General features: G+C 34.1%; 4 protein-coding genes across 9 annotated transcripts; 2 read left to right on the top strand and 2 right to left on the bottom strand.

The window, feature by feature from the left end:
* The first annotated feature begins 1 nt into the window (after position 1).
* Positions 2 to 1,056, top strand: Trs23 (trafficking protein particle complex subunit 4-like protein Trs23). The gene is made up of 2 exons (XM_076803199.1): positions 2 to 318; positions 399 to 1,056. Exons 1-2 carry the CDS (start codon positions 144 to 146, stop codon positions 875 to 877), a joined length of 654 nt encoding a protein of 217 aa, XP_076659314.1. The 5' UTR covers positions 2 to 143; the 3' UTR covers positions 878 to 1,056.
* On the bottom strand, positions 994 to 6,375 carry LOC143362749 (juvenile hormone epoxide hydrolase 1). Its single transcript, XM_076803166.1, has 8 exons — positions 6,210 to 6,375; positions 2,795 to 2,906; positions 2,523 to 2,715; positions 2,169 to 2,425; positions 1,969 to 2,084; positions 1,702 to 1,904; positions 1,387 to 1,621; positions 994 to 1,314 (listed from the first exon to the last, which is right to left on the bottom strand). The coding sequence occupies exons 1-8, from the start codon at positions 6,266 to 6,268 to the stop codon at positions 1,101 to 1,103; spliced, it is 1,389 nt and encodes a 462-aa protein (XP_076659281.1). The 5' UTR covers positions 6,269 to 6,375; the 3' UTR covers positions 994 to 1,100.
* A 776-nt stretch (positions 6,376 to 7,151) lies between these two features.
* LOC143362988 (guanine nucleotide exchange factor for Rab-3A) lies at positions 7,152 to 14,606 on the bottom strand. Of its 4 annotated transcripts, none has more exons than XM_076803562.1 (9): positions 14,530 to 14,606; positions 11,453 to 11,759; positions 11,132 to 11,374; positions 10,818 to 11,053; positions 10,372 to 10,755; positions 10,181 to 10,283; positions 10,036 to 10,102; positions 7,756 to 9,684; positions 7,152 to 7,703 (listed from the first exon to the last, which is right to left on the bottom strand). In XM_076803562.1, the coding sequence occupies exons 2-8, from the start codon at positions 11,678 to 11,680 to the stop codon at positions 9,605 to 9,607; spliced, it is 1,341 nt and encodes a 446-aa protein (XP_076659677.1). In that variant the 5' UTR covers positions 11,681 to 11,759; positions 14,530 to 14,606; the 3' UTR covers positions 7,152 to 7,703; positions 7,756 to 9,604. The 4 variants fall into 4 exon arrangements, with proteins under 4 accessions (XP_076659677.1, XP_076659678.1, XP_076659676.1 ...); XM_076803563.1 differs by lacking the exon at positions 14,530 to 14,606 and adding an exon at positions 14,185 to 14,310; XM_076803561.1 differs by lacking the exon at positions 14,530 to 14,606 and adding an exon at positions 14,069 to 14,184.
* Positions 14,607 to 14,705: 99 nt separating this feature from the next.
* LOC143362987 (tonsoku-like protein) lies at positions 14,706 to 19,126 on the top strand. 3 transcript variants are annotated; one of them, XM_076803557.1, is made up of 5 exons: positions 14,706 to 14,815; positions 14,965 to 15,222; positions 15,297 to 15,465; positions 15,552 to 15,967; positions 16,046 to 19,126. In XM_076803557.1, exons 1-5 carry the CDS (start codon positions 14,803 to 14,805, stop codon positions 18,991 to 18,993), a joined length of 3,804 nt encoding a protein of 1,267 aa, XP_076659672.1. In that variant the 5' UTR covers positions 14,706 to 14,802; the 3' UTR covers positions 18,994 to 19,126. The 3 variants fall into 3 exon arrangements, with proteins under 3 accessions (XP_076659672.1, XP_076659673.1, XP_076659674.1); XM_076803558.1 differs by lacking the exon at positions 14,706 to 14,815 and having other exon boundaries at positions 15,083 to 15,222; positions 15,293 to 15,465; XM_076803559.1 differs by lacking the exons at positions 14,706 to 14,815; positions 14,965 to 15,222 and having other exon boundaries at positions 15,328 to 15,465; positions 15,740 to 15,967.
* The last annotated feature ends 57 nt before the right edge of the window (positions 19,127 to 19,183 follow it).

Here is a 19,183-nt window from a genome sequence, read left to right as displayed (position 1 = left end):
AAAGAAAGTTGACATCAATGGTGTTCGTGCAAATGAAAGCACTGACACTCAACGCATTATTTTAAATTTATAATAATTAACTAAATGTATTGGTTCGTAATTAAATACTAAACTATTTAAGTTTAATTAAAAATCGTTTAAGTATGGTCATATACGGTGTTTATATCGTGTCAAAATCGGGCGGATTAATTTTTAATCATGACCACAATGTTCCACGAATTGAAAATGAAAAGGTGTTTAATTATCCGCTGGACCTAAAGTTGAGTTACGAAAACAAAAAGATTGTGGTGTCATTCGGTCAGAGAGACGGCATTAATGGTAAGAAAAATACAGAAATAGTTTTTTTTTACATCAAATTGTTATAATGTAATAAATAAATGATGATCAACTTATTGCAGTGGGTCATGTTCTGACAGCAGTAAATGGCAGTCCGGTAGTAGGAAGGGAACTAGAAAATGGAAAAGATGTGTTTGATTTGTTGGAACATCCAGAGTGTTATCCTTTATCGCTTAGGTTCAGTCGTGCTAGGATGACCACAAATGAGAAGATTTTCTTAGCATCAATGTTTTATCCTTTATTTGCAATTGCTAGTCAACTCAGCCCTGAACCACGTTGTTCTGGGATTGAAATTTTAGAAGGAGATACATTTAGACTTCATTGTTATCAGACGTTAACTGGTATTAAATTCATTGTTGTAGCAGAGTCTACGCAAAGTGGAATAGAAATTCTACTAAAAAGAGTATTCGAACTGTATGCAGACTATGCTCTCAAAAATCCATTTTATTCATTGGAAATGCCAATCAGGTGCGAATTGTTCGAGACAAATTTGCAAACATTGTTAGAGAGTGTTGAAAAATCTGGTGCTAGCAGTGCTTAACATACTGTACATTAAGTATATTGCATAGTGGATCAAGTTATCGCTAGCAAAAAGACTGTATATAAATGGGGATAAAGCGTGATAAAGCTCCTTGTGCTTTCATGTACTTCATCGTATAAAATAAATAAGAAATATATATTAAATTGTATATTAATGTATACATATTAAAATGTAAATGATGATTTCTTTATATTTTGTATCAATAACAATCACAGTTTTTTTTTTATGTAGAACCCTTATTGTTTCTGGTTATTTTTACAAAATTGAAAATATCGTTAGCCAAAAGTTGTGGCTCTTCAAAAGCTGCAAAGTGTCCTCCACGTTCCATGGAATTATATTTAACTATATTAGCATATCTATCTTTAAGCATACTCTCGGGCGTCAAAACAATTTCATTGGGGAAAACAGCACAAGCTGTAGGTACCTTTACTGGGAAACTAAAACAAAAAAACATTTGAGACATTAATCGGTAACGTAATATATTTATAACACTTAAACTATAAACTTACCGTTCAATTTTTAAGGTTCTGCTTGCTGAACTGAAAGTCTCCGCATAAAGACGAACACTGGTAGTAATGCTATTTGTGACCCAATATACCATTATGTTGTCCAAAAGTTCGTCAAGCGAGAATTTTTCTAACAGACCCCCGTCGTTTCGTTGTCGGTAGGCTTTATTTGTCCATGTGCTGAATTTTTCCAAAATATACACTGCTAAACCATCTGGAGAGCTTGTTAGAGCCGCTCCTGATATAGACAATTTCATATATTTGCAAATATACGTCATATAATTACTGCACAACATTACACAAGAGAGAAAAATGTACCGATCGTGTCTGGTTTTGTAGCTTGTATGTGGAAATATCCGGTTTCTTCGATTAGATTTGAGAGGGCGGTGCTTACAGGGAAATATTTGTCGTATTGGGCACTATCTACGTTTAGCAAAAACGGAAAATAGGTACCCACTATCGTCCAAACCAAAGTTTTTGGAGTCAGCACAGAACACATGTTACTGTGTAGGCCGATGATCCTGTAAAGAAAATTGAGTAAACATTTTTGTTAATCTCTTTCCTTGTGAATCGAGTTTCACTTACTTCTCAGGGAAAAGAGCAGCCATATTAGCGACAACAACAGCTCCCCAATCGCCTCCTTGAACGTAATACGTTTTGAAGTTGAGCCTCTGCATTAGATTCTTAAATATAACTGCAATCTGAAATAAAGAGACGATTTTGTATTAAAAAATGATGAAACTTTCGAAATTGTGTTCCAGTTTATAAATAGGTCGAAAAATTACTTGTGCGGCACCCAATCCTGGCCGAACAGCTCCATCGGAGAATCCATATCCAGGGAGGGACGGTATAATCAGCTCAAATACAAAGTCGCGATCGGCCGAAGGGGTCGTCAACGTGGGTATTATTTTTTGGAATTCGACGATTGATCCAGGCCATCCGTGTACCATCAATAAAGGCAGCACTTTCAAGTTCTTGTTCTCGTAGATTCTCTCTTCCTGTATATTCGTAGGCCGAACATGATAAAAGTGTATATCCAAACCTGAAGTTCATAATGTTAATTTTAGTTCTTAATGTTAATTTTAGGAGATAACCGTTAACATTAAATATAAGCGTATAAAAACGTGATGGTTTTTTACCTTGAATGTTAGTTTTGAATTGCGGATACTTGTTCAACAGTGCTTGTCTTTCCGTCCAGTTATATTTATCCTTCCAATAGTCTAGTATTGTATTGAGGGATTTGCTTGGAACACCGTAAGTCCATGCCGCGTCTTCGAGCGGTTCAACGTACGATCTTCTGTTCGCGAGGCGGTTTTTCAAGTCCTCGATGACCTTTGCGTGTACATTTCAACGAATTTTCAGGTATAACGGAAAAGAATACTAATGAGCGCCATTCGTCCTTGTTACTGACCTTGCTCGGCACATCGATGGTGAATGGTCGTATTTCGGTAGACACTTTTCCATCCTTTTTCGGCCCCCAATTCGTTTCGGGTAAAGTAGGTACTTTGAGATCGTTCTCGGAGCTGAAAAAAAGAAGAGTCATTCGTGTTAACTGCATCAGATAAATGATACCACAATAAATAAAGTATCAATACAGGCGTACATAAATACATTGGACTTTGTTTGCTCAGACTTATCGCGACACACTTTTACGTTTTGCAAATAAGAGCGTATTCTAAATGCTGTTGAGTTGTAAACGTACTAAGTAATGATATCGATAATGTTATCTACCAATGTAACATTACGTGTAATGGAGACTTTGATCTTTGAGGTAACGTGCACGGCAACAACATTATTGCCGCGTCACGCCCATTTGCAGAATGGGCGGCAAACTAACGACGTATGTATACTTTTGAAATCTCTAGTCAATTTCGTGAACATTTTTATTTTACTGAACTTCATCTCGTTGAATTCGTTACGACTGTAAAAAGGTGCGTATTCTAGTATAAGGGACCCAATTACTGTGGCGGTACCAATTACTGTGCCTATATTAATTATACTTGTTTTTAAAGCATAATACTTTATGCTCTATTATGTGTTATGCTTTAAAAATAAGTATAATTAATATAGGCACGATAATTGGTACCCCCGCAGTAATTGGGTCCTTTACCCTACTTATAATAAATCTGTCATGGTTAAAACGAGGCGACAGTTAGAGGTCATACTTATCGTCGTATCAGTATGTTCGACATATATTTCAGTTGTTCGGCTATGAAATTGGGAAATTATGCGAGCCTCTTTAGTGGTGTTCTTCTGCTGCTAATTGTAATTGTAAATTGTCATTATAGCGACATTGTAATACATACATGTGTAGGAATAGGAAAAGCGTAAATATTGATTGGCGTCGTTTGTCATATACCAATACGCACAAGCATACGTAGCTCTTAAATAAAAAAAAATAAATAAAAATCTAACTAGAAAATATATTTTCGTAAGGTGTCAATTTTGAGATTAATATATGTATATAGCGGTTTTTGAGACCGCACGTCCGCGATAACTTTATAATATCTCGGTGCAGATGATTACGAGGTGACAATGAATTAATCAATATGTTAACTTCAAAATCTACGTCACGATCGTAACACTTACAACTAATTAAGACGTTCGGATGTAAAGTAGTATTCGCTGAAGCAGTTGTGACGAACAGGTTTGCGTTTTTTTAGGAAATGTTCCAACGTTGCATGTACGTATTTTTTCCTTCTTACATATACAAATTAATCTTTAACTAATGAATGAATGAAGCAGCCGTTTGAGGGGCCCCTACTGTGGCCATCACCGATTTACACGGTACTTTATTTACACGGTACTTTATTTACACGGTTTGTAAAGTAACGGATTTTAAAAAAAGGAACTGGTAAAAGTAAAAATTTCAAAAATTCAACCAAAGACCAAACACAATTGTTAATTACGGATTTCATTACCAAGAAATTGTTCGTGATTCATCAACCATCGAACTAGAATCGCATCAACTATTTATCGATTGATGAAAGTGACATCATACCAGCCGGGAAGAAAAGATTAACAGTCTATGAAAGTGATGACAGTAATTCAATTCTCTAAGGATCTCATATTTCTTGTTTCTATATGTAAAACGAATTACATACTTATACCTTTATATATTTGTCATTTTATGAATGGAATGTTATTTTTATGTTTTTCAAGATATATGTATTACTTTTATTTCACATTGAAATAAATGTCGGAACAATGCACATTTTAGGTCGTTTTCGATTTACACGGTTTTACGTATAAATATTCGCGATTTCGATTCTCACGCTTTTTACGGTTATCTTCAGTGTCAAGCGGGAGATAGGTGTACAAAGTACAAACATCCTAACGTTGTCTAGAGAGCAAAGTAAACGAACGAAGAAATGTGTTGTTCTTTTTGCGGTAACCTACATAAACCGGTACCGTCAATTAACTTCAATAACCACTGGCGCTGTTACACTGGAATTTTATGTTGTTTCGAACAAAGGAAAATTACTTTTACATTCCTTAAAAAAAAAAAAAGAAAACTGTGAGAATGAAGTTTTTAAACTACAATGTTTCTGTCATCTACCAAATGATTCTTATATCCTTCGTTATATAACCGACCTTCGTGTTTTTCTTACAGAGGTATATACACTTAAGTTTTGCCTCAATTATAATGATATTCGAAACTAGCATTAGTACGGTGATACGCATTTCATCCGTAACATTAACATCTCGTTGTGAGGTTGCATTACTATATTGGTATTTCGTTATCACAACACAGTGATGCAAATAGCGTTCGTCATGATTAGGTACATCAAATTAGGAATTTTCCTCGCAATGTAAACGTGCGCACATAGCAACCGCAACAATCCTTGTTTCATCAAAAAAATCGAGCAATATAAGCAAATTTAGAAATTACTGAAACAGTGGCTCGCGAAAATGTTCGAACGCCCTTTGGATCAGTATATCTGTTTAACACTAGGTTTACGGGACCCGTCAAAATGACAGTTTCTAATATTTTTAATTTACGGTTATTGAGATTGTGAAGATCCATCTACGTGGAATTACTCAAAAAATTTATTTCTTTGGGTATATATTATTTTAAAAATGGCTAGAAACGTGAATAGACACATTCTTTTTATTTTTTAAAGTAATGTAAAATACTTTTAGTGCTCCGTAAACCTAGTGTTAAAGTCGGACCGAACGACCTGATTTTCTTTTAGAAATTAGAAGCATTGGTTTACTAAACGACGTGCAAAATATTTTAAAAAAATCAAAATTATTTGGGCACGTAATGAGATTTTAAAATATGCGTTTTATACAAATATAAAAACTATATAGAAACTTTGAAATACTGTGGCTCCAAAAAGTATTGAGCACTAAATGATTCGTACATCAAATTTTCGGAAGATCTTTGTAAAGAGGTAGCTTCAATCTTGAAATCTATGATAGATTCGCACAAATAATTTTTCAATGTTTTTAGAGATATTTCAATTTTGTAACTTTATAGAGAAAAACCCGTGGCCTCCGTTTCCCATGTCCGCTGTGCCACGCAAAACCATCTTACGTTAAACTGAATAGAGAATTGTGAAAGTTGAGATTTCAAGCTTCAAAAGGACTCTAGGTTTTTCTTTTCTTCGAAATTATAATAGTTATCGACAATTTTTCGAAAATCAAACAACTCAGTGCTCAAACACTTCTTCGAACTACTGTACTTATTAGAATGTGCGAATCGCTGTTTACATGAATAAAACATAAAAAACATCGTTATTCGTAAAATTTTATGGAAATTTCAAATGTGACCGTGAATTTTCACTTGGAACACTGGTTAAATACAAATTGAAAGAACCTACTTGTAGTAAAAGAATACCCCAAGAGCGACGGGAACGAGTAGTGCTATCGCTTTCTTCATGTTGCTCTGATCGGATGCGGACCGCTAAGTGAACCGTGGCACCGGTAACACTGAAATAAGTATTCGTCTTATCGGAATTTCGCAGTAAGAAAAATAAAGATCGCACAGGTACAGTATCCAGTCTTGTCAAGCAAAAAGTGAGGGAATTTGCTATTCAGCACCATCTAGTGGTGGCATTCCAAAAGTACCGCAAGTTTATCAATGTGGATACATATGTATACAGCTTCGACAGCTACTATATATGTATCTATGCTCACGTGTATACGTATCAGCATTTCCTATCTGATATCAGAGATTCGCACAAACTGACCCTTTTCAATTTTCAATTTTAAATTCTCATACACGTGTCTGTTATCACAAAAGATGCAACAACATGATATGTGATATATTTGATGAATCACTGTCTTTTACCAATTCAACATATACGTTTTAATGAATATACAATTTTTATAATGTAAAAAGGATTACATGTATTTATGTTTTTCATTAAACACGCGGTATTAATAGAAAACATATAAAGTTATCATATTGCAATCGTTATAACGATTAACGTGGATAACATTATAAGTCAGAAATCGAAAATTTAGAGGGAGCACAATTCAAAATTGTGATTTACGCAGTAGCAATTCTACTACGAATATTGAAAGAAAATGATTACGTAGTAGACTACGGACTTTATAAAATAGTGAAAATATCGGACGATTTTAAAAATACGTTTGTATTGTTTGTAACTTATAAAAATTATTAGAAGAAGAAAGAAATGTCTGTGCAGCTCCTTTTTCTTGCAATCGATGCACAACATTTCCGCAGTCTAGTGATTAGTTTTAGTTAACGATACGAATATTAAATTATGGTGATGTGTAAAGAATATATAATATCGGAATTTTATTTTGGCTGTATTCAAATTTATTTGATAAATAAAAATCAAAAAATATTTACGGTTACAGTGTTTAGCTTTACTAGCAACGAACTAAAAAGTTATATGTTTCGTTCAAGTACCACCGTAAAGAATGCACGAAAAGTTTTCTACATGAGGACAGTATACAGTACATTCGTTGGGAATTACTATTAATTGTACGAACACGATTCTTTTATCGTTCAGCGGTAAAATAACCTTACGCTATTGCATTAAACTACATCTAACAAATCGGTTTTCCTGTATAATAATTATTCGGAAGCAATCTTTGGCAACTTTGAACAGTTTGAACAATTACTATTGAAATATTTCTAATTGACTGTTTAACGTCGTACACTTTTGTTTTCTATTGTGTAATTTATTATTACGCATCGAATGTACTTGACGCAATTATATAGTACATACATATATATGTATATTTCGATCTTCTTTAATAATGTTATGTAAAATGCAATTTCTCTAAAAACTTGACCTCCGCCAATATGACCCGTATCGTCTGCATGTATATTGCGATTATTTCTTGTATGGAAAAGTGTAATTTCTTTTTTATTTCTGAGATTCATCTTTCCACGAAATCATTCAAAGTCAAAATGCATTTTAGAATTTATGTTGGGGATAAAAATTCAGTTTACAAAATTTACTAAACAACTGAATATTGCATAAAATTATTCTAAAAATTTTATGTTTGTAAATATTTTACGAGTTACTTTCTTAACAATTATTATAAAGCACCTTTAATATTTAAGCAAGAAAATATTCTTAGATACATAGAAAAACAATTATATATTTTAAAGAAAAAGAATTCGTACAATTATTGGAAGCACTATATTATAAGCAGCTTCATTATTTTAGAAAATCGAAACAGTTTTATGTGTAACAATATTTGATTATACATAACAGAATAAATATGTAGTCTTTGTCATGAGTTTTGAATGAAAAAATATGTATCGAAAAAAGAAAACAATATATGACCAAACTGTCATTATTTTCAGCTGACTGCTAATCGGATCTATTAGAAAGACATTTCTAGCATACCACACATTAAATGTTAATATTTGGAAACATTTTGTATCACCTTTAGCCATATATTAATTATATGACATATCTAATGTTTTGTGAAATTGTCAACAGTATACATTTATATGTGTGCTAGTTACCAGGTACTAGTTAATGTTTGCTTCATAAAAAAAGAACACTTTTTGAGTGGAGGACTATGTACCTTTGGACAGTACTCATGGTTCAGATTTGCATTGCACAGAAATTATGCACTACCTTGTACGTCAGTTACACCGAACATAAACTTTCTAAATATAATTTTAAATTACTATAACGAATATACATAATATCGTTTATTCTTAAATTATGGTTAGAAAATAATATTTAAATTATTTAATGCAATGTCAACTAGTACATATAAAGAACAACACCTTTGCATGTCATATACATTCGTTTTTTTTTTGATTTTTAATAAATGATTTATGTATGGCATTTTTCATTTGATTAGCCAAAACCTGAGGTGCTCATATTTGATGAAAGTATTATGATAGTCATGTAAGATATGATCAACGTGTTTGATAACACATCTTTAATTATCTCTTCAAAGTAGATTATGAAATTGAATAAATAAAGAATGCGCAAACAGTAAACACAATTAACCTTTCATCTACTAACCTTCAGTGAATGTTTAAATATTCATTTTCATTGTGAACGTGGAACAATGTAACGTAATTACTTTGAATTTCAAAAGAAGCCTATTCCTAAAGCTTTTCAGACTATATCTCTTCTTTCTCACATGAGTAGAGACAACAAGATTTACTGCTTGTTGCCACTGTATGATTTAAGAAGAATAAGAAATACAAGAGTCAATAATAGATTAAAAAGTTAACAGAATTTTTCTATATTATACGAACAAAGCATTGCTAACTATGAAGTTAAAATTAAGGGATAACCATGTTTTATCGATAAGTGAAAAGTCAAAAGGCACCGTGTTCCCCCAATATCCTACAAATATCTCATTGCACCTTAAAATAGGTCAGAACGTAATTATGTCTGTTAATAAATAATATATCGTATAATTAAGATCAGATCGTTAAATTAGTCTTTCACTTCGAGGATGTAAATAGTACTCGACATTTCAGAAAAAATAATCTCGAACAAAGTTTTTAAATTGACCGATATAAACTTTTTTTTAAATAAGTTGCCAGCGTTTTACGCTATAATAGGAGAATCAAGAGCTTTTATACATTAAAACTTCAACACTTATTCTATAAATACTCGATCGTGGATTAAAAAAAGATCGAGGCTAGTTGGAACGATTAAAATTTTTAACAATCTACTGTCGATAGATGTAAACGAATAATAACAGATCCATGGCTCAATTTGTTACACTTGAGACTAGAACAAGTCCTCCTTGGAGAATGTTAAGACGATAATTCGAGACCTAAACGTGCAAACGCCATTTCCTTTCGCAATCGTATAATTTCCCAATAAACATCGTGAACTGAAACAAATATATAATATTACAATTGTTTAAAAATTAATTACTTAATTCTACATGTACGAAGTTCGTTTAAATTCTGTAAGTATCGATTACATTGTCATTATTTAATAATGTAAATGCTAAACACACCAACCAACATTTTTCTACAACTTGGTTCTAAAAACAATAATTTCGCTTTCATTGCTTTATCATCAGTTTAAACGCGTGAACGAGAAATAGCATGTTCTATCTTTTGCATTGCAGATGTAATAAAATGGAATTTGATCAAACATTATTTTTTCATTTTTGTTTGCGTCAGTGTGTTATATTTGTAATCCTATATGATAAATGAAATTTGGATGTACGATTTACCTGAGCTTTTGACAAGGCCACGCTCAATATATCGTAAATAATTCAAGAAATCGCAGACCGCTATAATCTATAGAAAAAAGGAAGAAAATTATTCAACTTTCACATGTTTTAAAATATAAATCACTTTTTAAATTTCCAAACTCACTCGGTTGCGACAAATTTGTGATATGCTGTACCACTGATTTTCTTGATCCCCAAGTCTCATACGATAATAACATTGTCGCGGTGCTTCTAGTAATATACATTTTCTGAAAACAATGGAATATATTTTTTTAAACATTTCATAAACAGCATTCTGTTCAATGCCATGTTCCTACATCGGCATGTACGACTCACTTTCGAAAAGTAAATTTTGTTTTGTCGCTGATGGCCTCGATAAATATGATACCATCGAGAACGGCTTGTCTAACTCTCGTACCCAACTCTTTATTAGGAAAATCAAGACAAAGATCGATGTCTTCTGTAAAAATTCTAGCAACAAAAGGGTCACCTTTGTCTACACATGGATTAGCTTTCCATTTAAGAAACTCTGTGTGAACTCTGGGATCAACTTCCAAACCAAAATCTTTACATTCTTTGTCTTTTTCCTTGTCTGAATCCTTTTTCCAATCTCTGTCCAGAGATTCTCGATCAGATGGTAATGATGGTCTTTGTTCTCTTAGTGGCGAGTCAGGTGGAGAGTTCTCTCGTCCGTACTTTAAATTGAAATGTGACGGTGATCTAAGAAGAGGAACGTTTAGAGTAGTTAACGCGCTTGCAGATAATTTTTCAAGTATCTTTACCTTCGATGTTTCCTTGCGAATAGTCCTTGTTGACCATCTTCAATATTTAGACGACTTTTCGTGTCGATTTGAGGATGTAAATGAAAGTTCGGTTTTGCTGGTGTTGAAGTCAACACTAAAGTTTTCAGAGCTGCAACCTCGGCAGCTAAAACTTCAGCTTTCATACGACTTTCCTCCAATAGGCGTTCCGCCGTAGCTTGACGAACGTTTGCTTCTCGAACCATGTTGTGCGCTTCCTATCGCACATGATGATATTAAGCTGCGTTCGATGATCGATTTTCTACACTACTTCATTAAAGTTATTTTTGTCTTACTTGAAAAAGGCTGGCAGTGAGTTCTTCCAATTCAGCTTCAACATCCTGTTTGATTCTCGAGAGACGAGTGACTTCCTCATCTTTCAATTTCAACTCCTCGTGGGCCTTCTTAAGTTCATCTTGCAATTTTGCTACAGCGTGTTCCTTTACTTCGGCTATAGCCCTTCCCCACTGTAAAGTAGTTGGAGATGGTGGCTGATTGTTCTGTTTCACAGAACATGATTTCTCTTCATTTTCTGAATTCTTAAATTAAAAACATAAAATAACTGTTTTAATTCAAGTGTAACAATTATGGCTGTACTACTTCAGATAAAAAATTACCTGAACGTCTTTCGAAGGTAATGATAGTTTCGAAGGGATATTGCAGCAATTGATTTTGGATGAATCATTGATGTGATCTTTGTTATTTACTAAAATCTCCGCATCCACTTCGTCGAATGTGATAGGGGATGGTTTTCTGTTATGATTTTGATTTTCAAACAGTTTCTGTTCATTCTCGTTCAATCTTGCCAGAATGTCACAGGATTTTGAGAGTTTTCTTTCTTCCATCGTTGATGAATTTTAATATCGCAATAGAACATTGTGGAGCTTTCCTTTGTACTTGACTGATCGAGCAGCGTTGGTTGAACTAGAATTAAATATAATAATTGTTAAAAGGGAATAATTTTTTATTTAAAAATAAAACAAATGGCAAAACTTAACATTCCAACAACATTCAATAATTGGAGTACCTAATTTTAAATTCAGTGCAAGGCATATTACACAATATCACATGTGTGTATATATACGCACATGTATATATATATGTATACATCACATATGATCTCTGAATCTAAAAACAGAGATTACAAAATGCACAATTTTGATTCTTTCATAGAATAGTAAATTAATTCTATAGTCTAGTACTGTAGTCTAAATACCCTTTTTCATAACAATATTTGTTATTTAATTTATTTAAAAATATCTAATCATAAATACGAACAATAATTGTTAATACATTTCAACAACAGTGCCACAATAATTATTTCAATTGTTACAACGATGCGCTTCCGACTTATAATAATTACAGAATGCTCAACAAAGGGAATGCCTCATCTAACGGAGCGCCTTAATTCATAGCAATTTATCTCTGTAATTACAAGCGCGGAAGGGATAATTTCATCAAGTATTCTTGAAATTCACGAGAGCGAACGCTTGTATAATGATGGGAATAGAAAGAATTATATTTGTCACGCGCCGAGACGAAGAAAAACAAGACAGCATCCACACGCTGTGAAAAGAATTCATCAGCATCAAAGAGAATCCGTGTATCGATCCGAAGTTGGTGTGATTCTAAACTGAAGAATATCAGCGTGCAGCTTACCCGTAAAATTCTCTTTACGCAACTCTCCTGCCATTAGTGGATTTGACGAAGATTATGAAAAGGTGTTCAAGCGAGAGGTGAAGAGACGTCCGATACCGTTTTCGCGCAATATGTCAACTTCGTGTCACTCTTCCACGGCACGCTGCAGCCATCACCTTTTAGTGAGCCGCAACACGGTCCGACTGAAGTCCCACGGAATGAATGAACTTTCAAGCGCCACAGGTTACCTACTGTACAACGCTCGTACTACCTCGTACCAGCCGTACTTGAGCTCCGTAGATTATAAAGCGATTGAAGTTTACGTATACGTCTCAAATTACGCGAAGAATTTCGATCATTTTAACCCCGTTTCGTGACGGAGTATATATTTAGTTTCTCGCGAATCAAACACAACGTCATGAAACTTTTTGTGTTACATTCTACACGAATTATTGGATTTTATATCAAATTATCTTAAATTAATAAACGACCATTTATAAACGAATACAACACGTCAAAATAAACGAGTTTTAGTGTAAATTCATCCAAAATTGTTATAAAGGATATAAAATTTCGCGGTATCGTCACCGCGTTAGTATACAGCGAAAGTTCAATATGCATATGACCATATACAGTAACGAGCAAAACTGAGTCTACACTATTTGAAGCAAGATAACTTTTTAAAAATTAGATCAAATGACTTGAATGTTATTGAGAAGTTAGAAGGATTAGTTTATTAGACGAGGTGTAACAAAATTTTGAAAAAAGTTTTAATTGGTCGGAATCGCAAAAGAAATAGTAAAAGTTGGTTTTTTAGCTTTTTTATCCGAGCCTGTATTGAATATTTAAAAAATGTGTTTGATTCGCTTGAATAAATTATATCCATGCTGAAAATTTCACCGATATTGGTTAATTCGTTTACGAGTTATAAACGCTTAAAAGTGGAAAAATTGCCATTTTTCACGATTTTCGACTTAAAATCGCACTTTTAATGGTAGACTCAGTTTTGCTCGTTACTGTATGTATAATAATCACCGTTATTAGTATCAGGAATTGATTAGTAAACGATTCTTGTCGAATCAGTGGATTGAACGAGATTTATGTATAATTAAGGCGGTAATATGGGGTTTTGTCTGTACGATTCTTTCTTCTGGAAAAATTGGTTCGAAAATTTCCCGAAGTATTGCGCACTCGAGTCAGTGGGGGATTTATACTTCTGCCGCCTCTACACCTCAGCTCTCCTAATTTTTTTCAACCTAGTTTTCAGATATGGGGGAATTAGGTATACTTGCATTCTGCATTCCCCTCCCGTAGGCTTACAAACATGTTATTTTTAAATTGGTTAACATATTCTTTTATTTGTTTTCATTGTTAGTGACTTGTGCCTTCGGTATTTTTCCAAAAATTTTTCGCTCTGGGCCGTAGCCCCTCTAGACCTCCCTAAATCCGCCACTGGCTCGAGTATCCATGGTTCTTTATAATGATAGAAAATTGTACGAAGCTTTCTTTTTATTACTCTGTTATACAGACTCTTATAATACATGCAAAAAGACTACAAGAAAGTTCGAAGAATCAAGTTTCGAACGAGTACATACGAAATATTTAAGCGTCGAATTTTCATTTTAAAATTTCATGAAAAACTTGGTCTATAACTTGTTTTCAAGCGCCGCCGTTAAAACTGCTGTTGAATATCGTACTAACTCGTACTTACATACAGTCTTTCGCATATGTTCTGTGGATTGCTCAATCACTATATAAAGTTCACGAATATTTTGATGGAGATGCACACTCGTAAAAGTAAATAGCGTGTATACACGCATGTGGAATTTTACCGACGGATACTGTGGTTTATAACTCGTGTGATTCGCTTTGGACTAATTGGATCAAAGTGATTTCAATTCGTAGTCAGTGTCATAGAAATTTACAATGTAATTATATTTTCCCACGGTTCCGTTTCGCGTTACTTCACTCGTACAGTTAGTTTGATTCGTTGGATGAAATTTTTATCAAATACTGTATACGTTAATTGTTAAATCTGCTTATGAGTAAAAAATACCTTATTCTTTTGTTTCAGCAGTTGACGGTAATTTAGATGTCTAGCGATTCAACCAACCTTGCTTCGTTTCTCCATCCATAGCAATTTGCGCTTTCTTCTTTACCGTTACAAATATGCTATAGTGTTTGATGATATTTTTCGAGTGTGTTTACACTTTTCATTTGCACTTGTCTTTTGTTCATGCCACAACATGCTCTGCAAAGCAATGTTTCTGTGAATTGTGAACATCATATGTCTACCAAGAGATTCGTTTGTTTTTAAACAATCTGCACAATGGATATAGAAAGTAAGTGTTAGTTTATGTAGTATTATATTCGGTATCCGTTGTTTATTTCAATATTCAGTAAATATTCTATACACATCGTAATGATATTACATATTGTTGATTAAATAATTATATTTATTTATTTTTGTATTAATTTCGTGCAATAACAGGATTAATTAAAAAGAAGAAACGGGTGAAGCGAGATGGCAATTTCCAACAATTGGCTATAGTTGTTAAAGAACTCGGAGATGTATATTTCGAAACAGGGAAGTACGAAGATGCTTTACAGGAATATACAGAGCAATTGGAGGTTTGTAATATCTTAGACGACAAATTGAATGTCGCTGTAGCTCATAGAATGATTGGAGAAATACAAGCAAACCTTGGAGCCTACGAGGAAGCGTTAAAGCATCAGAATCATTACTTGGGTTTGTTTTTTAATGTTTATCAATGCATAAAATTATGCAAACAATGGGAATAATAACATTTTTGTCTTAGGTAGCAGGAGCCGAGGAAATGAACAGTTTATTGGAGGAACAAAGAGCTTACGCCACATTGGGTAGAACATATTTTTGCTGGGGTGAAAGCTTGGTAGAAAACTCTGACAAAAAGCCTGAGATTCTATCTAACGCGAGGAAAGCATATATGAAGAGTATACGACTGTGCAATGAGTATATTTCTTTTTTTATGCATACGTAATACGCAGTATTAAATCTTTGTGTACAAGCAATGTTTCACTAATTGATTAATTGTCTAGATTAGGAGATTCAAATATAGAGTTGAAGGAACTAATTACTATGCGGGCACGATTACTTCTAAACTTGGGTTTAGTACTAGAAGCTCAAAAAGAGCATTCTCAAGCTGTCGATCTCATGGAGAAAGCTGCAGGCTTATGCGAAACGCACCATCTGCAAGAAGATTTTCATAGAACACAAATTGCTTTAGGTGGAGTTCATGAACGTAAAAACGATTACGATTCAGCGTTAAGGCACTTTGAAGCGGCCGCTGAAATCGATAATATGCTTCTGAAAGCGGAAGCACGACTTTTTCAGGCGGAATTACTATTGAAAATAGAAAGGTGGCATGAATCACGCAAGATACTGGTTTCTCTCTATGTTATGGAAAATTTATCTAAGAACATTAAGCAGCAAGTAGAGAAGAATCTTAGAATAGGTACATTTATTAAAAGAAAACGTTCTATGAATACAATTAATATAACATTTTTTAGAAAAAGAATGTTTTCTTTTGCAGTGGCAACTTTGCATGCGACAGAACAAGCTTTGAGCACAGAAGAAAGTACAAGTGAAAAGCTGAAGCTTTATGAAATACTGGGAGATGCATCGGTTGCAGTAAATTGTTTTGAAAAAGCAATATATTATTATAGAGAAATGCTGAAATGCGCGGAAGACATCAACAGCGACCGCACGGGGGCAGCTTTATTGAGTCTTGCACAGACTCTGAAGGATGTAGGACGATATAACGAAGCATTAGAATTTGCTCGCAAGGAATTGCAGTTCTGCACAGATCCTCGTGAAATTTGTAGATCTGCCTTATTTTTAGCAGATTTGTTAACAACGACTAAAGCTACAGACGAGACAGTTCAAGGTGCATATAGTTTAGCGTTAAAGAACGCAAAACTTTGTAACGATGCTTCCTTGGAAGTATGCGTTTTGAAAGAACGCTTAAATTATTTAATAGACTGCGGAAATGCAGAAGAGATAGACTCGCTCCAACAAAAAATAAATATGCTGGAAGAATCATCTGCTGGTACAGACAGTGAAAATGAATCGGAGGAAAACAATGTCGGAGCGAACATTTGTTTGGAAGATTTGTCGGATGTAGAAACTGAATTGAGAGCCAAGGAAGAGAACAAAATAAGTAGAAAACGGACAAGAAAAAAGTCGACGGTTGTAAAACGAAACGAAAAGGGTGAAACACAACTTCATGTAGCTTGTATCAACGGGAGCATTGAAAGTGCAGAGAAATTACTAGTAGCTGGTCACCCAACACACGTTCGAGATCACTTTGGTTGGACTCCTCTTCACGAGGCTGCCAATCATGGCCACGTGGAAGTTGCAAAATTATTATTACAACATGGTGCAGACGTGAATGATCCTGGAAGTATTATGTGCCAGGGGGTTACACCTCTTCATGATGCAGCATCTTGTGGCAATACGTCTATGATGAAACTTTTAATAGAACACGGGGCAAACTTGGAACTTAAAACGAACGAAGATGAAACAGTATTGGATTGTTTAGAAAACTGGAGAGATCGCGTTGATTACTTATCCCCAGAAGAACTAGCAGACTACGACGAAATTCATAAGACTTTATCTGCTATAATCCCAAGAAATGCAAAAAAAGACTTGAAACGATCAAATAAATCGCCACGTAATTTGAAAAAACCCAGCAACGATAAACGAGACAGTACAGAAAAAATGTCGGCAGGGGAGGACTACAAAAGAACTATAGCTAGTTTAAAGCACAGAAGCGATCCAATTGGATCATCCTTAACTTCCACTAAACGCGTTGTAAATCCACTTTTGAACAGTGAAGAAGTAGTTTTAGATGATTGGTTGGAAGATGATATTAATCAAAGCGTTAGTGAGAGAAGGTGTTCTGATGATAATTTTAGTATAGCGAAAAGGAAATCAAGCAATATTGATATTGATTATGAGAAGAATCCAAAAAGGCACAAAGTAAAGGATCAGGATTCTACACAAGAGCAAATAATCGAATCGACTGATGAGGAAAGTACAGATAATTGTGATACTGAAGTAGTGCTGCCTCTAAATCGCTGTAGACCTCAGAAGAGGAAGCAGCAAATGTGTTTGTTATCAGTCGGATTTACGAAAGCAAATATTTCTCGAACACCTTCGCCTATAGATCCGTCTTCTAACGAATTGATTTCCAAAGAAGCTAATATTTTAATCAAATCAGTCATTTTAAATGTTTCGGTAGATGGAAAAACATTCCAAACACAAGTAGAGCTATCGAATGCATCAAAACTATCTGTAGATGACATATTAATTGATATCGAGAAAATGTTTTACAATGACACTGGCTGTAAAGCTAAATTTCATTTGAAAACTATGAACGGTATCGCAATAAACTCAAATAATGTGTTCACAATTTTGAACGAAGGGGATATTGTAAAACATTTCAAATGCGAAATAACCGAATTGGAAACGCCGCCCATTGTTGAGCGGTACAGAACTATTTGTAATACTTATGATATAAAAATACGCGATGTCGTGTCAAAATGTTTAAAGTCATGTGAGAATACGTTTATATTGAGATTAAAGCAAGAGGATATGAGCAAGCAGGAACTTATGTCGGTGTTAAAGACATTGGTGTACGAAAGGAATGTTCAAATACTCGACTTATCGAATGGCGAATTACAGGATATAGCTGAAGTCCTAAACGACTGTATATTTAAATTGTCGGGTTTGCAGGAGTTGCATTTACAAGGATGCAATATAGATTCGACGTGTTTAAGTAAATTAGAAAAGTTGCCCTCGCAACTGAAGTTATTGGATCTCAGCTACAATCCACTTGGACCGAGGAGTCACGAAATACTTTGTAAACTTCTCGCTCCTTTGTTGCAACTTCGTACTTTACATTTGCGGTACTGTCAGTTATCTAGCTTTCGTTTTCTGTTGAGTAACAGTAGTCTCGTGAATTTGGATACTTCTTGGAATAACTTCACCAAAGATGAACCCTGTACTTTCTTACAAAGACAGTTGCTTAATTTAAATTTATCAAATACTACTTCATCGAACGAATACAATTTAGTTAAAAGCATTTTGACGGATTTTTCATTTACAAATCTGGAATGTTTGGAACTTGCTGCTTGCCACTTATCAGATGTGGATATCAAAAACATATTGTCGCAAGCATCAAATCTTTCTAAATTGGTGCTGAGAGGTAACAGAGAAATAGGTGTACAATCTCTGAATTTATTATTGCAATATACACCGACGTTAAGGCATATCGATGTTAGCGGTTGTAAAACCATTGATGAATATCCTGATGCAGAAGGATATATTAAGAGTCCAGAAGTTTGTACAGTTATTGCGAGCATGTTTTCGAACGTGTGTGAGTACTGGCTGCATTTGTGGCGAGGAAAAGCCATTGTGAAGACATTATCCCATAATCTTGTAATTTTCAAACCAACTAATCAGAGAATTACAAATTGAAGATCGATAAATTCCATGTACAAATTTGTATAAAGTTATATCATAATACTAGGTCTTTTTGCAGTAAGACTATTTTATATAGATTTATATACTCCGAAAAAGTCAGAATCTAATAAAGTTTTCTATTTAAACAATATAACTATGTGGTTTGCTTAATATTATCACGAAAATCGATTATGATGTTCGTAAG

This window comes from Halictus rubicundus, chromosome 18 (genome assembly GCF_050948215.1).
Source record: "Halictus rubicundus isolate RS-2024b chromosome 18, iyHalRubi1_principal, whole genome shotgun sequence".
In the NCBI taxonomy this organism is placed as follows: domain Eukaryota; kingdom Metazoa; phylum Arthropoda; class Insecta; order Hymenoptera; family Halictidae; genus Halictus; species Halictus rubicundus.
The sequence above is the reverse complement of the archived record's forward strand: the minus strand, read 5'-3'. Positions and strand labels throughout refer to the sequence as shown.